The 19361-nt window shown below is 56.6% G+C and overlaps 1 protein-coding gene across 1 annotated transcript; it reads left to right on the top strand.

Annotated features, from left to right (window-relative positions):
• The first annotated feature begins 1005 nt into the window (after nucleotides 1–1005).
• On the top strand, nucleotides 1006–18608 carry EDEM1 (ER degradation enhancing alpha-mannosidase like protein 1). The gene is made up of 12 exons (XM_040407639.1): nucleotides 1006–1386; nucleotides 8575–8647; nucleotides 9365–9468; nucleotides 9985–10156; nucleotides 11989–12172; nucleotides 12255–12429; nucleotides 12557–12677; nucleotides 12754–12924; nucleotides 15653–15726; nucleotides 15836–15932; nucleotides 16075–16269; nucleotides 16883–18608. Exons 1-12 carry the CDS (start codon nucleotides 1055–1057, stop codon nucleotides 16970–16972), a joined length of 1788 nt encoding a protein of 595 aa, XP_040263573.1. The 5' UTR covers nucleotides 1006–1054; the 3' UTR covers nucleotides 16973–18608.
• Nucleotides 18609–19361: the final 753 nt, after the last annotated feature.

Consider the following 19361-nt stretch of genomic DNA (forward strand, 5'->3'; position numbering starts at 1 on the left):
CCCAGACCCGCTCGCCGACACCCGGGAGCATAGGGCAGGGCTGATGTTCGGGGCCGTCTGGGCTGGGAAATCTCAGCTCTTTCTCTGAGTCCCCAAGACGGTTGTCAGATATTGGGGAGCGCTGAGGTTTGTGTGTGACCTGCAGTGTATTAGAAGGTTGTCAGATATTGGGGAGCAGTGATGTGCATGGTTGTCAGATATTGGGGAACGGTGAGGTTTGTGGGTGACCTGCAGTGTATTAGATGGTTGTCAGATATGGGCAGCACGGCGCCTTGCAGCGCTGGGGTCCTGGGTTCGTATCCTACCAAGGACAACATCTGTATGGAGTTTGTATGTTCTCACTGTGTTTCCCCCGGGTTCCCCGGTTTCCTCCCACACTCCAAAGACAGACTGATCGGACCTTAGATTGTGAGCCCCATTGGGGACAGTTGGAGGCTAATGTCTGTAAAGTGCTGCGGAATATAGTAGAGCTATAGACGTGCATAAAATAATAAATAATAATATTGGGATGTTTGTGATGTGCAGTGTATTAGTAGGTTGTCAGATATTGGGGAGCGGTAACCTGCAGTGTATTAGATGGTTGTGACTTCAAGGGGTCACTTAATTGTTTGGAGGGACAGTCTGTATTGGGTCCAGTGCCGCTGTGTGATATTTTTGGGCTTAGACTTACATATTTTGGGGCCTGGGTTGCTGATGTTTTTCAGGGTGACTTCCTGTACACTATGTTGTATACTTTGGGGCATTCACCTATACTGGGAGGAGTTAGTGGTGTCATGTGATTCTGGGAGTGGCACCTCAGCCAATCATTTGAGACGTACAGAGGTAAACAAGACTTAGGGGCGGGGTGTTTCTCGTACCCGGAAGCGTCTCTATGGACACGTGACGCCGCCAAGTCCGTCAGTCTGACGTGCTGGTTTGTGATTGGCCACAGTGGTGGCCCCGTGACCAAGATTTGCTCAATCGGCAGGCGGTGAGGAGATGGGCGTGTCAAGTCGCGGACAGCGGCCTATCAGTGGGCGGGGGCGGAGCGTGTCCCGGAAGTGTCGGGACAGGGATGCGCTGGTGGTCGGCGGTGCTGGGGCTGCTCTTGCTGCGGCTCGGGCTCCAGGCTCTGCGGGGTTTCATCGGTCCGGGGGCGGTGCGGGCGGCCAGGTCGGTGAAGTCGGGCGCTGCGGCGGTGTGCCGCACCTCCTATGGGCGCTTCCACCTCGGGGACGAGTATGGGCGCAGGTACAGCTCCTTCCCGGCCGGTCTGCGCCGCGAGATGCGGGAGATGGCGCGGGGGATGTTCTCCTTCGGCTACGACAACTACATGAGATATGCCTTCCCGGAGGACGAGCTGAACCCCATCCTGTGCCGGGGCCGAGGGCCGGACACCGGGAACCCGTGAGTGACAGCTGTGAAGATCCGGTGCCCGCGACATACTGTACTCCCCCCCCCCCCCCCCACATACTGTACTCCCCCCCCCCCCCCGACATACTGTACCCCCCTCCACCCCGACATACTGTACCCCCCCTCCGACATACTGTACTCCCCCTACATACTGTACTCCCCTCCCCCCCCTCCGACATACTGTACTCCCCCCCGGACATACTGTACTCCCCCCCCCCCCTGGACATACTGTACTCCCCCCCCCCCCCGGACATACTGTACTCCCCCCCCCCCCCGGACATACTGTACTCCCCCCCCCCCGGACATACTGTACTCCCCCCCCCCCCCGGACATACTGTACTCCCCCCCCCCGGACATACTGTACTTCCCCCCCCCCCCCGGACATACTGTACTTCCCCCCCCCCCCCGGACATACTGTACTTCCCCCCCCCCCCCGGACATACTGTACTCCCCCCCGGACATACTGTACTGCCCCCCCCAGACATACTGTACAGCCCCCCCCGGACTTCCTGTAACCCCCCACATACTGTACTCTCCGCCTCCCCCCCCCCCCGGACAGACTGTACTCCCCCCCCCCCCTGACATACTGTACTCCCCCCCCCCCCCGACAGACTGTACTCCCCCCCCCCCCCCGACAGACTGTACTCCCCCCCCCCCCCCTGACATACTGTACTCCCCCCCCCCCCTGACAGACTGTACTCCCCCCCCCCCTGACAGACTGTACTCCCCCCCCCCTGACAGACTGTACTCCCCCCCCCCGACAGGCTGTACTCCCCCCCCCCCCCGACAGACTGTACTCCCCCCCCCCCCCCCGACAGACTGTACTCCCCCCCCCCCGACAGACTGTACTCCCCCCCCCCCCTGACAGACTGTACTCCCCCCCCCCCCGACAGACTGTACTCCCCCCCCCGACAGACTGTACTCCCCCCCCCCGACAGACTGTACTCCCCCCCCCCCCGACAGACTGTACTCCCCCCCCCCCCGACAGACTGTACTCCCCCCCCCCCGACAGACTGTACTCCCCCCCCCCGACAGACTGTACTCCCCCCCCCGACAGACTGTACTCCCCCCCCCCGACAGACTGTACTCCCCCCCGACAGACTGTACTCCCCCCCCCGACAGACTGTACTCCCCCCCCCGACAGACTGTACTCCCCCCCCCGACAGACTGTACTCCCCCCCCCGACAGACTGTACTCCCCCCCTCCGACAGACTGTACTCCCCCCCCCGACAGACTGTACTCCCCCCCCCCCCGACAGACTGTACTCCCCCCCCCCGACAGACTGTACTCCCCCCCCCCCCCGACAGACTGTACTCCCCCCCCCCCGACAGACTGTACTCCCCCCCTCCGACAGACTGTACTCCCCCCCCCGACAGACTGTACTCCCCCCCCGACAGACTGTACTCCCCCCCCGACAGACTGTACTCCCCCCCCCCCCGACAGACTGTACTCCCCCCCCCCCCGACAGACTGTACTCCCCCCCCCCGACAGGCTGTACTCCCCCCCCCCCCCGACAGACTGTACTCCCCCCCCCGACAGACTGTACTCCCCCCCCCGACAGACTGTACTCCCCCCCCCGACAGACTGTACTCCCCCCCCGACAGACTGTACTCCCCCCCCCCGACAGACTGTACTCCCCCCCTCCGACAGACTGTACTCCCCCCCCCCCGACAGACTGTACTCCCCCCCCCCGACAGACTGTACTCCCCCCCCCCGACAGACTGTACTCCCCCCCCCCCCCCGACAGACTGTACTCCCCCCCCCGACAGACTGTACTCCCCCCCCCCCGACAGACTGTACTCCCCCCCCCGACAGACTGTACTCCCCCCCCGACAGACTGTACTCCCCCCCCCCCCGACAGACTGTACTCCCCCCCCCCGACAGACTGTACTCCTCCCCCCCCCCCCCCCCCGACAGACTTTACTCCCCCCCCCCCGACAGACTTTACTCCCCCCCCCCCGACAGACTTTACTCCCCCCCCCCGACAGACTTTACTCCCCCCCCCGACAGACTTTACTCCCCCCCCCCCGACAGACTTTACTCCCCCCCCCCCCGACAGACTTTACTCCCCCCCCCCCCCCGACAGACTGTACTCCCCCCCCCCCCCCCCGACAGACTGTACTCCCCCCCCCCCCCGACACTGTACTCCCCCCCCCGACAGACTGTACTCCCCCCCCGACAGACTGTACTCCCCCCCGACAGACTGTACTCCCCCCCCCCCCCGACAGACTGTACTCCCCCCCCCCGACAGACTGTACTCCCCCCCCGACAGACTGTACTCCCCCCCCCCCCCCCCCGACAGACTTTACTCCCCCCCCCCCGACAGACTTTACTCCCCCCCCCGACAGACTGTACTCCCCCCCCCCCCGACAGACTTTACTCCCCCCCCCCCGACAGACTTTACTCCCCCCCCCCCCGACAGACTTTACTCCCCCCCCCAGACTTTACTCCCCCCCCCCCCCCGACAGACTTTACTCCCCCCAACAGACTGTACTCCCCCCCCCCCCCCCGACAGACTTTACTCCCCCCCCCGACAGACTTTACTCCCCCCCCCGACAGACTTTACTCCCCCCCCCGACAGACTTTACTCCCCCCCCGACAGACTTTACTCCCCCCCCCGACAGACTTTACTCCCCCCCCGACAGACTTTACTCCCCCCCCGACAGACTTTACTCCCCCCCCGACAGACTTTACTCCCCCCCCCGACAGACTTTACTCCCCCCCCCGACAGACTTTACTCCCCCCCCGACAGACTTTACTCCCCCCCCGACAGACTTTACTCCCCCCCCCCGACAGACTTTACTCCCCCCGACAGACTGTACTCCCCCCCCCCCCCGACAGACTGCACTCCCCCCCCCCCCCCCCGACAGACTGCACTCCCCCCCCCCCCCCCGACAGACTGCACTCCCCCCCCCCCCCCCGACAGACTGCACTCCCCCCCCCCCCGACAGACTGTACTCCCCCCCCCGACAGACTGTACTCCCCCCCCCCCCCCCGACAGACTGTACTCCCCCCCCCCCCCCGACAGACTGTACTCCCCCCCCCCCGACAGACTGTACTCCCCCCCCCCCCCCGACAGACTGTACTCCCCCCCCCGACAGACTGTACTCCCCCCCCCTCCGACAGACTGTACTCCCCCCCCCCCCCCCCGACAGACTGTACTCCCCACCCCCGACATACTGTACTCCTCCCCCCCGGACATACTGTACTCCTCCCCCCCGACATACTGTACTCCTCCCCCCCCCCCCCCCCGACAGACTGTACTCCCCCCCCCCCCCGACAGACTGTACTCCCCCCCCCCCCCGACAGACTGTAATCCCCCTCCCCCCCGACAGACTGTACCCCCCGACAGACTGTACTACTCCCCCCCCGACAGACTGTACTCCCCCCCCCCCCCCCGACAGACTGTACTCCCCCCCCCTCCGACAGACTGTACTCCCCCCCCCCCCTCCGACAGACTGTACTCCCCCCCCCGACAGACTGTACTCCCCCCCCCGACAGACTTTACTCCCCCCCCCGACAGACTTTACTCCCCCCCCCAGACTTTACTCCCCCCCCCCCCCGACAGACTTTACTCCCCCCCAACAGACTGTACTCCCCCCCCCCCCGACAGACTTTACTCCCCCCCCAACAGACTGTACTCCCCCCCCCCCGACAGACTTTACTCCCCCCCCCGACAGACTTTACTCCCCCCCCGACAGACTTTACTCCCCCCCCGACAGACTTTACTCCCCCCCCCGACAGACTTTACTCCCCCCCCCGACAGACTTTACTCCCCCCCCCGACAGACTTTACTCCCCCCCCGACAGACTTTACTCCCCCCCCCGACAGACTTTACTCCCCCCCCCCCCCGACAGACTTTACTCCCCCCCCCGACAGACTGTACTCCCCCCCCCCCCCCGACAGACTTTACTCCCCCCCCCCCCCCCGACAGACTTTACTCCCCCCCCCGACAGACTTTACTCCCCCCCCCCCGACAGACTTTACTCCCCCCCCCCGACAGACTTTACTCCCCCCCCCCGACAGACTTTACTCCCCCCCCCCGACAGACTTTACTCCCCCCCCCCCCCAGACTTTACTCCCCCCCCCCGACAGACTTTACTCCCCCCCAACAGACTGTACTCCCCCCCCCCCCCCCCGACAGACTTTACTCCCCCCCCCGACAGACTTTACTCCCCCCCGACAGACTTTACTCCCCCCCCCGACAGACTTTACTCCCCCCCCCGACAGACTTTACTCCCCCCCCGACAGACTTTACTCCCCCCCCGACAGACTTTACTCCCCCCCCGACAGACTTTACTCCCCCCCCGACAGACTTTACTCCCCCCCCGACAGACTTTACTCTCCCCCCCCCCGACAGACTGTACTCCCCCCCCCGACAGACTGTACTCCCCCCCCCCGACAGACTGCACTCCCCCCCCCCCCCCGACAGACTGCACTCCCCCCCCCCCCCCGACAGACTGTACTCCCCCCCCGACAGACTTTCCCCCCCCCCCCGACAGACTGTACTCCCCCCCCCGACAGACTGTACTCCCCCCCCCCCGACAGACTGTACTCCCCCCCCCCCCCCGACAGACTGTACTCCCCCCCCGACAGACTGTACTCCCCCCCCCCCCCTCCGACAGACTGTACTCCCCCCCCCCTCCGACAGACTGTACTCCCCCCCCCCCCGACAGACTGTACTCCCCTCCCCCCCCGACAGACTGTACTCCCCCCCCGACAGACTGTACTCTCCCCCCCCCCTCCGACAGACTGTACTCCCCCCCCCCCCCTCCGACAGACTGTACTCCCCCCCCCCCCCCCCTCCGACAGACTGTACTCCCCCCCCCCTCCGACAGACTGTACTCCCCCCCCCCCCCCCGACAGACTGTACTCCTCCCCCCCCGACATACTGTACTCCTCCCCCCCCCCCGACATACTGTACTCCTCCCCCCCCCCGACAGACTGTACTCCCCCCCCCCCCCCCCGACAGACTGTACTCCCCCCCCCCCCCCCCCGACAGACTGTACTCCCCCCCCCCCCCCGACAGACTTTACTCCCCCCCCCCCCCCGACAGACTTTACTCCCCCCCCCCCCGACAGACTTTACTCCCCCCCCCGACAGACTGTACTCCCCCCCCCCCCCCGACAGACTTTACTCCCCCCCCCCGACAGACTTTACTCCCCCCCCCCCGACAGACTTTACTCCCCCCCCCCGACAGACTTTACTCCCCCCCCCCGACAGACTTTACTCCCCCCCCCCGACAGACTTTACTCCCCCCCCGACAGACTTTACTCCCCCCCCGACAGACTTTACTCCCCCCCCCGACAGACTTTACTCCCCCCCCGACAGACTTTACTCCCCCCCCGACAGACTTTACTCCCCCCCGACAGACTTTACTTCCCCCCCGACAGACTTCACTCCCCCCCGACAGACTGCACTCCCCCCCCCCCCGACAGACTGCACTCCCCCCCCCCCCGACAGACTGCACTCCCCCCCCCCCCCCCCCGACAGACTGCACTCCCCCCCCCCCCCCGACAGACTGTACTCCCCCCCCCCCCGACAGACTGTACTCCCCCCCCCCCGACAGACTGTACTCCCCCCCCCCCGACAGACTTTCCCCCCCCCCCCGACAGACTTTCCCCCCCCCCCGACAGACTGTACTCCCCCCCCCCCGACAGACTGTACTCCCCCCCCCCCCCCCGACAGACTGTACTCCCCCCCCCCCCCCGACAGACTGTACTCCCCCCCCCCCCCCGACAGACTGTACTCCCCCCCCCCCCCCCTCCCCCCCCGACAGACTGTACTCCCCCCCCCCCCCCCCCGACAGACTGTACTCTCCCCCCCCCCCCGACAGACTGTACTCCCCCCCCCCCCCCCCCGACAGACTGTACTCCCCCCCCCCCCCGACAGACTGTACTCCCCCCCCCCCCCGACAGACTGTACTCCCCCCCCCCCCCCCCCCGAAGACTGTACCCCCCCCCCCCGACAGACTGTACACCCCCCCCCCCCCGACAGACTGTACTCCCCCCCCGACAGACTGTACTCTCCCCCCCCCCCCCCCCCCCCCGACAGACTGTACTCCCCCCCCCCCCCCCGACAGACTGTACTCCCCCCCCCCCCCCCCCGACAGACTGTACTCCCCCCCCCCCCGACAGACTGTACTCCCCCCCCCCCCCCCCCCCGACAGACTGTACTCCCCCCCCCGACGACTGTACTCCCCCCCCCCCCCCGACAGACTGTACTCCCCCCCCCCCCGACAGACTGTACTCCCCCCCCCCCCTCCCCGACAGACTGTACTCCCCCCCCCCCCCGACAGACTGTACTCCCCCCCCCCCCCCTCCCCGACAGACTGTACTCCCCCCGACAGACTGTACTCCCCCCCCCCCCCCGACAGACTGTACTCCCCCCCCCCCGACAGACTGTACTCCCCCCCCCCCGACAGACTGTACTCCCCCCCCGACAGACTGTACTCCCCCCCCCCCCCCCGGCAGACTGTACACTCCCCTCCCCCCCCGACAGACTGTACTCCCCCCCCCCCCCCCCCCGGCAGACTGTACACTCCCCCCCCCCCCCGACAGACTGTACTCCTGCCCCCCCCCCCCCCCGGACATACTGTACTCCTCCTTCACACCCCGGACATACTGTACGCCCCCCCCCTCCCCGCAGCCCACCTGTACCTCGCTGTTGCGCCTCCATGCTGCGCACCCTCTCATACATGTTCCACCTCCGGTCACCTAGAGGTCGCTTACATCCATTACTCTCTGGCTGCAGAACTGGACAGATCTCAGTCAAGGATAGCCAAGTGTTGGTGGCGGCCATATTGGTTGTCGCCCAGCATTCCCAGAAACTGATATTAGGGACCATTCCAGGGTTTAAATGACCTGTTACCCCCAGGTGCACCCCGTATAGGTCCCCTGGGAGTACTTGTCTGATCTGAGGGTCCCTCTAGGCGGGGGCCATCACATCCCATCCCATATCCTAAGGGGTGAGGAATAAAAAATCCACCACTAGGTGGCGATGTGTATTTCATACTGGTATCGCATCGCCCCCTAGTGTCAGTACCAGGGTGAGTACTCAGTGCAGCAGACGTCACAGAGCAGTGGCAGCAGGCAGTTCACATGACCGGTTGTTGTTACTCCGCCTCCTGTGGGGTCTCTCCGCCTCAGGGCGCCGTTAACCCCTTTGACTGTGTTGTTTCAGTTCAAATCTTAACATCAATGATGTCCTGGGGAACTATTCTCTTACCCTGATTGATGCCCTGGACACGCTGGCGGTGAGTTACTGACCCATCTCTCTTCCTTCCAGTAACAGCAGGTAGCTCCGAGTAACACTGAGTCCACTCTGCTCTACTACACCTTGCATCATGCCTGCTACTCCAGTCACATCCAAAGCTGCTGCCGGCTTGTAATAAGTAGCTATCCTGTTCTGATGGTGAGCTACACCGCATCTTCTCCTCCAGTCACCTCCGGGTCTGCCGCTGTGCATCAGTCATCCCAGACCCTCTAGCAGAGTACATACAATGCCACACAGAGGAGGATGTCCATACAGACCCCGAACCAGCAGGGGGCAGCAGAGATTGTGTCCGCTCTTCTGGCTAAGAAAGCCCCAGAGTACTCCTCTGGAAATGCTGCATCTCCCACAATGCACCACAGCAGAGCATGACGGCATAGACTGAACCAGCAGGGACAGCAGTGATGGGTAAGAGGAAAAGAGCAGAATTCCAAATGCAGCTCTGGATGTGACTAGAGTACAAGTCAAAGTATATTGTTTCAAAATGAGATAGATTGTATCAGTACTGAGACTTAGAGCACGGAGCTTCCCCTTCTGCCTAGAGGCCTCCACTACATGGGGGGCGCTGAATGTACCCGTCGGGTGATGACCGCTCCTGCATGGCAAGCACTGAAGCCGTATAGCGGGCACCGGAGCCGCAGGGTTCTTTGGCCAGGGGTCACTTCCAGCCTCGATCCATCACATGTACATCTCTCCTCAGGTCATGGGAAACGCCAGCGAGTTCCAGCGGGCCGTGCGCCTGGTCATCGACACGGTGACTTTTGAAAAGGATTCCACTGTGCAGGTGTTTGAGGCAAACATCAGGTGAGTCATTTAAAGGGGCTGTCTGTTTTGTGAATGGGGGCGCTGTTAAGGCCCCAGGTGTTCAGCAGTTAATTTATTTTTTATTTTTTAAATGATACGGTCTAAATTAATCTGCTGTAATTATCTAGTATTGATCTTGAGTTATGTGATCTCTTGTACTCCAGTCACTGCCAGAGCTGCAGTCAGGATTCTGTGGGCCTCTTATAATAGGTTGCTTTGTAAATCCTTTGCTTTTCTTATGATGTACTGGCCTTGATGTATAACAGGACTTGTACTCCAGTCACACCCAGAGCTGCAGTCCTCCTGCTTGGAGCCCACTGTTGCATTTATTTTCTAATCTTTTCATTATTCTTTTGTACTTTGATACAATGTATAACAAAAAAAACAAAAACAAAACAGTAGTATACTGATTGCAGCTTTAGATGTGACCGGAGTATTGAATATGAGTAACGTTTCTTGCCTCAGTGAGGCCCGTGTTTCTCATGACTCTCACGCTGTCCCCCGTCATCTCTGCAGGATTTTGGGGAGCCTCCTGTCCGCACACATCATCCTGACAGACGCTCAGCAGCCGTTCGGCAACATGACGGTATATGGTTACGATGATGAACTTCTGCACATGGCGCACGACCTCGCCGTCCGGCTGCTCCCAGCCTTTGAGAACACGAGAACGGGAATGCCTTATGCGAGAGTACGTGCCCTGAACTGATATACGGGGGAGGGGAGAAGAATCTGTGCACGGAGCAGATGCCGGACTGTACTACAGCTCTATACACACATTGCAGTCACTCCCATCATCCCCAGCAGAGTTCAGTCTCCCTATCTCCCACAATGCACCACAGCACATAGTGAGGGCTGATATCTGGGTGGGGGGCGTCCAGACAGGCGATCTATATGTACTGCTAGATATCTGGGTGGGGGGCGTCCAGATAGGGGATGTACATATACTGCTAGATATCTGGGTGGGGGGCGTCCAGATAGGGGGTGTACATATACTACTAGATATCTGGGTGGGGGGCGTCCAGATAGGGGATGTACATATACTACTAGATAACTGGGTGGGGGGCGTCCAGATAGGGGATATACATATACTGCTAGATAACTGGGTGGGGGGCGTCCAGATAGGGGATGTACATATACTACTAGATATCTGGGTGGGGGGCGTCCAGATAGGCGGTGTACATATACTGCTAGATATCTGGGTGGGGGGCGTCCAGATAGGCGGTGTACATATACTGCTAGATATCTGGGTGGGGGATGTACATATACTGCTAGATATCTGGGTGGGGGGCGTCCAGATAGGGGGTGTACATATACTGCTAGATATCTGGGTGGGGGGCGTCCAGATAGGCGGTGTACATATACTGCTAGATATCTGGGTGGGGGATGTACATATACTGCTAGATATCTGGGTGGGGGGCGTCCAGATAGGGGGTGTACATATACTGCTAGATATCTGGGTGGGGGGGCGTCCAGATAGGGGGTGTACATATACTGCTAGATATCTGGGTGGGGGGCGTCCAGATAGGCGGTGTACATATACTGCTAGATATCTGGGTGGGGGATGTACATATACTGCTAGATATCTGGGTGGGGGGGCGTCCAGATAGGGGGTGTACATATACTGCTAGATATCTGGGTGGGGGGCGTCCAGATAGGGGGTGTACATATACTGCTAGATATCTGGGTGGGGGGCGTCCAGATAGGGGGTGTACATATACTGCTAGATATCTGGGTGGGGGGCGTCCAGATAGGGGGTGTACATATACTACTAGATATCTGGGTGGGGGGCGTCCAGATAGGGGGTGTACATATACTACTAGATATCTGGGTGGGGGGCATCCAGATAGGGGGTGTACATATACTACTAGATATCTGGGTGGGGGGCGTCCAGATAGGGGGTGTACATATACTACTAGATATCTGGGTGGGGGGCGTCCAGATAGGGGATGTACATATACTACTAGATATCTGGGTGGGGGGCGTCCAGATAGGGGATGTACATATACTGCTAGATATCTGGGTGGGGGGCGTCCAGATAGGCGATGTACATATACTACTAGATATCTGGGTGGGGGGCGTCCAGATAGGCGATGTACATATACTACTAGATATCTGGGTGGGGGGCGTCCAGATAGGGGGTGTACATATACTACTAGATATCTGGGTGGGGGGCGTCCAGATAGGGGGTGTACATATACTGCTAGATATCTGGGTGGGGGGCGTCCAGATAGGGGGTGTACATATACTACTAGATATCTGGGTGGGGGGCGTCCAGATAGGGGGTGTACATATACTACTAGATATCTGGGTGGGGGATGTACATATACTTCTAGATATCTGGGTGGGGGATGTACATATACTTCTAGATATCTGGGTGGGGGATGTACATATACTTCTAGATATCTGGGTGGGGGATGTACATATACTTCTTCTAGCTGACACCAGTTTCTGGGTGACCTGGTTTTAAGATTTCACCCGTTTTCCTCCCCCTCCCCCCCCCCGACCCTGTCTTGTGTCCAGGTGAACCTGCAGAAGGGGGTGCCTCCTGACAGCCTGAACGAGACCTGTACCGCAGGGGCTGGATCTCTCCTGGTCGAGTTTGGGATCCTCAGCCGACTCCTCGGAGACTCCACCTTTGAGTGGGTGGCCCGCCGCGCCGTGCAAGCTCTCTGGAACCTCCGGAGCAATCACACGGGTCTTCTGGGTGAGGGCGATTTTTTGGGGTGCGCCCCTTTTTTTGCTCGCCTCATTCTTCGCCTTGTCCTCACGGTGTTCTTTGCTTGCAGGCAATGTGGTGGATATACAGACGGGCCAGTGGGTGGGGAAGCAGAGCGGCCTGGGAGCCGGCCTAGACTCCTTCTTCGAGTATCTGCTGAAGTCTTACATCTTGTTTGGAGAGGAGGAAGATTTGCACATGTTCAATGAGGCTTATAGAAGCATCCAGAACCACCTGCGGAGGGGGTATGTATGGAGCAATGGGTTAACACTGGGGCAGCCGAGACCTGTGAGGTGTTGTGGTCTAAGAGCTAACAAGAAAGCAGTATGATTCTCGATGCAGCTTTGGATGTGAATTGTCTGTTCTCCCCAGACGAGAATCCTGCAATGAAGGTGAGGGCGACCCTCCGCTGTACGTCAACGTGAACATGTTTAATGGGCAGATCATGAACACTTGGATAGACTCTCTCCAGGCTTTCTTCCCTGGCCTGCAGGTAGCAGCATTCCTCATGTTGTGAGTGTAAGCTCTTCAGACCAGCTCTGCAGTTAGGTTCTGTTTCTGTCATGCAGGTCTTGAAAGGAGACATAGAAGATGCAATTTGCCTCCACGCCTTTTACTATGCAATCTGGAAGCGCTATGGAGCTCTGCCCGAGAGGTACAACTGGCAACTGCAGGCGCCAGACGTCTCCTTCTACCCACTCAGACCAGAACTGGTGGAGTCCACCTACCTCCTCTATCAGGTGAGCTATCGGCTGCAGGCTAAGCTTTTCATCTGCCTGCAGCCCCCACTAGAGGGAGCTCATTGCGTACAGATTATACAGCCACCACTAGAGGGAGCTCAATACATACAGATTATACAGCCACCACTAGAGGGAGCTCACTACATACAGATTATACAGCCACCACTAGAGGAAGCTCACTACATACAGATTATACAGTTACCACTAGAGGGAGCACACTACATACAGATTATATAGCCACCACTAGAGGGAGCTCACTACATACAGATTATACAGCCACCACTAGAGGGAGCTCACTACATACAGATTATACAGCCACCACGAGAGGGAGCTCACTACATACAGATTATACAGCCACCACTAGAGGGAGCTCACTACATACAGATTATACAGCCACCACTAGAGGGAGCTCACTACATACAGATTATACAGCCACCACTAGAGGGAGCTCACTACATACAGATTATACAGCCACCACTAGAGGGAGCTCACTACATACAGATTATACAGCCACCACTAGAGGAAGCTCACTACATACAGATTTTACAGCCACCACTAGAGGGAGCTCACTACATACAGATTATACAGCCACCACGAGAGGGAGCTCACTACATACAGATTATACAGCCACCACTAGAGGGAGCTCACTACATACAGATTATACAGCCACCACTAGAGGGAGCTCACTACATACAGATTATACAGCCACCACGAGAGGGAGCTCACTACATACAGATTATACAGCCACCACTAGAGGGAGCTCACTACATACAGATTATACAGCCACCACTAGAGGGAGCTCACTACATACAGATTATACAGCCACCACTAGAGGGAGCTCACTACATACAGATTATACAGCCACCACTAGAGGGAGCTCACTACATACAGATTATACAGCCACCACTAGAGGGAGCTCACTACATACAGATTATACAGCCACCACTAGAGGGAGCTCACTACATACAGATTATACAGCCACTACTAGAGGGAGCTCACTACATACAGATTATACAGCCACCACTAGAGGGAGCTCACTACATACAGATTATACCGCCACCACTAGGGGGAGCTCACTACATACAGATTATACAGCCAACACTAGAGAGAGCTCACTGCATACAGATTATACAGCCATTACTAGTGAGAGCTCACTACATACAGATTATACAGTCACCACTAGAGGGAGCTCACTACATACAGAATATACAGCCACCACTAGGGGGAGCTCACTACATACAGAATATACAGCCACCACTAGAGGGAGCTCACTACATACAGATTATACAGTCACCACTAGAGGGAGCTCACTACATACAGATTATACAGCCACCACTAGAGGGAGCTCACTACATACAGATTATACAGCCACCACTAGAGGGAGCTCACTACATACAGATTATACAGTCACCACTAGAGGGAGCTCACTACATACAGATTATACAGCCACCACTAGAGGGAGCTCACTACATACAGATTATACAGCCACCACTAGAGGGAGCTCACTACATACAGATTATACAGCCACCACTAGAGGGAGCTCACTACATACAGATTATACAGCCACCACTAGAGGAAGCTCACTACATACAGATTTTACAGCCACCACTAGAGGGAGCTCACTACATACAGATTATACAGCCACCACGAGAGGGAGCTCACTACATACAGATTATACAGCCACCACTAGAGGGAGCTCACTACATACAGATTATACAGCCACCACTAGAGGGAGCTCACTACATACAGATTATACAGCCACCACGAGAGGGAGCTCACTACATACAGATTATACAGCCACCACTAGAGGGAGCTCACTACATACAGATTATACAGCCACCACTAGAGGGAGCTCACTACATACAGATTATACAGCCACCACTAGAGGGAGCTCACTACATACAGATTATACAGCCACCACTAGAGGGAGCTCACTACATACAGATTATACAGCCACCACTAGAGGGAGCTCACTACATACAGATTATACAGCCACTACTAGAGGGAGCTCACTACATACAGATTATACAGCCACCACTAGAGGGAGCTCACTACATACAGATTATACCGCCACCACTAGGGGGAGCTCACTACATACAGATTATACAGCCAACACTAGAGAGAGCTCACTGCATACAGATTATACAGCCATTACTAGTGAGAGCTCACTACATACAGATTATACAGTCACCACTAGAGGGAGCTCACTACATACAGAATATACAGCCACCACTAGGGGGAGCTCACTACATACAGAATATACAGCCACCACTAGAGGGAGCTCACTACATACAGATTATACAGTCACCACTAGAGGGAGCTCACTACATACAGATTATACAGCCACCACTAGAGGGAGCTCACTACATACAGATTATACAGCCACCACTAGAGGGAGCTCACTACATACAGATTATACAGTCACCACTAGAGGGAGCTCACTACATACAGATTATACAGCCACCACTAGAGGGAGCTCACTACATACAGATTATACAGCCACCACTAGAGGGAGCTCACTACATACAGATTATACAGCCACCACTAGAGGGAGCTCCCTACATACAGAAAGAAAGAAGAAAGTAAGTAGCTGCCAGATGATCTAATGCCGCTTATCTTTGGGATCTCAGATTAAAATCCAACCATCCCTTGATGTGAGATGTCAGGGTCCTTACGTTCTCACTTTCCTGCAGACACTGGTTCTTCTAACCTTCTGCTCCTTCCACAGGCCACCAAGAATCCTTTTTACCTGCACGTTGGAATGGATATTCTGCTGAGCCTGGAGAAGCATGCCAAGGCAGAGTAAGTGTGTGTGTGTGTGTGTGTGTGTGTGGGGGGGGGGGCCCACCCGTCCTAAGTGGGGGGGCCCCCGCCCGTCTTTCTTTAGTAATGCTGTGTTGACGGCCTGCAGGTGCGGTTATGCGACGCTGCACCATGTGGTGGACAAGTCCCAGGAGGATCGCATGGAGAGTTTCTTCTTGAGCGAAACATGCAAATATTTGTTCTTGGTAAGCACATGGCGCCGCTTGTCTCGGGGGTGGGGGGAGGAGGGCTTTTCTCAGCCAGCTAGGGAATCGCTTTGATCCATATTGAGGGGTGACCCCGCGCTGACGCCCGCATTGCTCCCCATCTTATGTGTTCTGTCCTCAGCTGTTTGATGAAGAAAATCCGGTGCACACGACGGGGAACAGATACCTCTTCACCACCGAGGGGCATCTCATCCCGCTGGACCCTCGTTTTAGGAACAAAGCCTGGAAAGATTTCTTCCACTCTGAGCAGAAGACACGAGCTGACCCCGAGAAGCTGTCCCAGACCAGGCTGAGAGCGGCCAACGGCAGCACCAACGTAAGTGACAGACATGGAAGTATCGGCCTCCGCCCCTCCCCCACCCTCTCATCCTGTTAGGGAATTGGTCTTTATGCCGTTCTTAAGTAGGTTTTAAACTCGTGTACCCTCCCTCCCAGATCTCCATGCTCCTCCTCTCCATCTACTGATTAAATGTGGAGATTGTGCATATTCACAGCAGCCAATATGATCAAGCAGAGATGCAGTGTAAAGCATGGTAGAGGGACAGAACAGTTGCCAGAGCTTCTGGCACAGGAGACAGTGCTGCTTAGTTTGTGTTGTGATGGTGCAGAGCTGAAATGGGTGGACGATTAGTATCCCCCACCTCTAAACCAATGAACTGTAGCCTGCGACTCTCCAGCTGCTATGACAGCCATAGACTTGTCAGTGCATGCTGGCTGCTAAAGATTTGCAATAGTTAGAAACCCGCTGCTCTAAGCTAGGGGTGGATTTCAAAGAACGTCAGACTCGTCTCGACTATGCAGATAAGTTGAAGTAGTTGTGTGCGTATGGAGCAAAGCTGCAGTGTAAAGCACGAGTCTCTTTTCAGTCTCCAGTGGACAGTGCCTCTTAGCGACGTCAATATCTTGATGTTTGTACGTCTTCTTTCCAGTGTTACAGAGTTCCTGCGGAGCGCAGATACTCCTTACCCCTGAAGAGCGTCTACATGCGGCAGATCGATCAGATGGTCGGCCTCCTTTAGCGTCTGCTCTTCCTCCTGACAATCCTGATACTTGAGATGCATCGAGGGCCTCCAAGAGTCGCAGGGAGAGCGTCGTCCGAGCCGGGGGCGTGCGCCGTCCGAGCCGGGGGGCGTGCACCGTCTGTGCCGGCGCTGCACATTATCCTGGACTCCGTGAACCTCAGGGACTGCGAGAACTTCACATTGTGTCTTCCAAAGCTGCTGCAATTCCACACAAGTATCCCATACTGACGCCACGGACGGTAGTGGTCTGGTGTCGTGGTGTTGTATCCCATACTGACGCCACGGACGGTAGTGGCCTGGTGTCGTGGTGTTGTATCCCATACTGACGCCATGGACTCCTGTGAAATCCCTGAGCCGCACCAAAGGGAAACTGACAAATCCTGCTACATCTCAACATGTTTCCCGTTTAACATAGTGAGGGATTCATAGATCTCTGCTTGCTGTCATGAATGGGGACATTCTTATCTAACAGAGCCTTGAAAGCCTGTGCCGACCGAATACTTCTCCCAGTTTTGAGGGATTGATTCCGTTGTATGAAGTCCAGACGATCCTCTTTGCGTTCAGTACATCCCGTCCTGATCGTTTGTTACAATGTGTCAGTCTGGAATTCACGCTTTTTAGCTTCAAGGGGTTTGTTTAGACTGGATACGATTCCACCAAGCATGAGGTCAGGAGGGGTGCTCGGCTTCAGTTTATGACTTCTATTCACTGATAGCAAGCAGAGATCTTGAAATGGTCGCAGAGCTCATACAGCGATTATGCTTTATTTGCAGAGGACTGGACCCTGAGCTTCTTCCTGTCGCTGACTTTTCTGTGAAATAAATTTTTTTAAATTGCCAAAATGAGGGCGGTCGGCCCTGTGCATTATGTGCCGCGGCGGCGTCCTTCCGCCATTATCGATTTTTCCCGTTATTCGGCCTGTGGTGGACGCCTTCACACGAGGATTTCCAGTTTGTGCCTCCAGTTTACTGTATTTATTTATCTGTAGATTTAATTACAAATCCTGGATATTTTACACTTTTTCTTAAGAAATGTTGAAATTAAGCGGAAATCTTCCACGCGACGACATCGGCCGGGGGCGGAGAGTCGGGCCTTTTCTGGATGAATGTGTGTGTGGTCACTTGAGTGCCTGAGCCGTGTCCTGACCTCACTGCCGTCAGTCCTAATAAGTAATGGGAATGTCCAGGGCCAAAATCCTGAGCTGATGACTTTCTTTATGTAAACTTCAAGTTTTTCTGATACAAAGCTCCAAATCTCCTGCATAGATATAATGTTACATGATAAAAATCTCTACCTGCAGCCACCACTAGAGGGAGCATACTGATATATACAACCACCACTAGGGGAGCACAGCAGCTTACTGCAGGTGTATATACAGCCACCACTAGGGGGAGCTCACTGCATGCAGATCATAGATTGAACTCCATAGTCACACATTACATTTACATGTAACTGTCTATGCAGTAGATTTGGAGCTTTGTATCTTCAAAGTGGATTTCTATAAAGTTATATTAAGAGATCCGAGCAGAGTTCTGTGCGGCGTTCACTTTACAGAAGTATTCAGGGATAATCCAATCTATTTTTTAAATGTTTGATTTTTTTTAATGTAAAACAGAGTCTTATATTAAAACTATATGCATTTTCCTAACATGTGGTTGGTGCTTTGTGTGTCTTTTGGAAAGAGTGGATTTCATCACTGAGGATGCAGCCTATCCATTCACTAGAGATCAGCGGTGACATCACTGAGAATGCAGCCTATCCATTCACTAGAGATCAGCGGTGACATCACTGAGAATGCCGCCTATCCATTCACTAGAGATCAGCGGTGACATCACTGAGAATGCCACCTATCCATTCACTAGAGATCAGCGGTGACATCACTGAGAATGCAGCCTATCCATCACTAGAGATTAGCGGTGACATCACTGAAAATACAGCCTATCCATCACTAGAGATCAGCGGTGACATCACTGAGAATGCAGCCTATCCATCACTAGAGATCAGCGGTGACATCACTGAGAATGCAGCCTATCCATCACTATAGATCAGCGGTGACATCACTGAGAATGCAGCCTATCCATCACTAGAGATCAGCGGTGATATCACTGAGAATGCAGCCTATCCATTCACTAGAGATCAGCGGTGACATCACTGAGAATGCCGCCTATCCATTCACTAGAGATCAGCGGTGACATCACTGAGAATGCAGCCTATCCATCACTAGAGATTAGCGGTGACATCACTGAAAATACAGCCTATCGATCACTAGAGATCAGCGGTGACATCACTGAGAATGCCGCCCATCACTAGAGATCAGCGGTGACATCACTGAGAATGCAGCCTATCCATCACTAGAGATTAGCGGTGACATCACTGAAAATACAGC

The sequence above is a fragment of the Bufo bufo genome, chromosome 9 (genome assembly GCF_905171765.1).
Source record: "Bufo bufo chromosome 9, aBufBuf1.1, whole genome shotgun sequence".
In the NCBI taxonomy this organism is placed as follows: Eukaryota; Metazoa; Chordata; class Amphibia; order Anura; family Bufonidae; genus Bufo; species Bufo bufo.

Coding starts and splice junctions, on each gene's coding strand:
- EDEM1 (XM_040407639.1), top strand. CDS start 1,055: ATGCGCTGGTGGTCGGCGGTGCTGGGGCTGCTCTTGCTGCGGCTCGGG. Junction 10,157..11,988: donor CGGGAATGCCTTATGCGAGA/GTACGTGCCCTG, acceptor TCTTGTGTCCAG/GTGAACCTGCAGAAGGGGGT. Junction 12,678..12,753: donor CTTTCTTCCCTGGCCTGCAG/GTAGCAGCATTC, acceptor TCTGTCATGCAG/GTCTTGAAAGGAGACATAGA.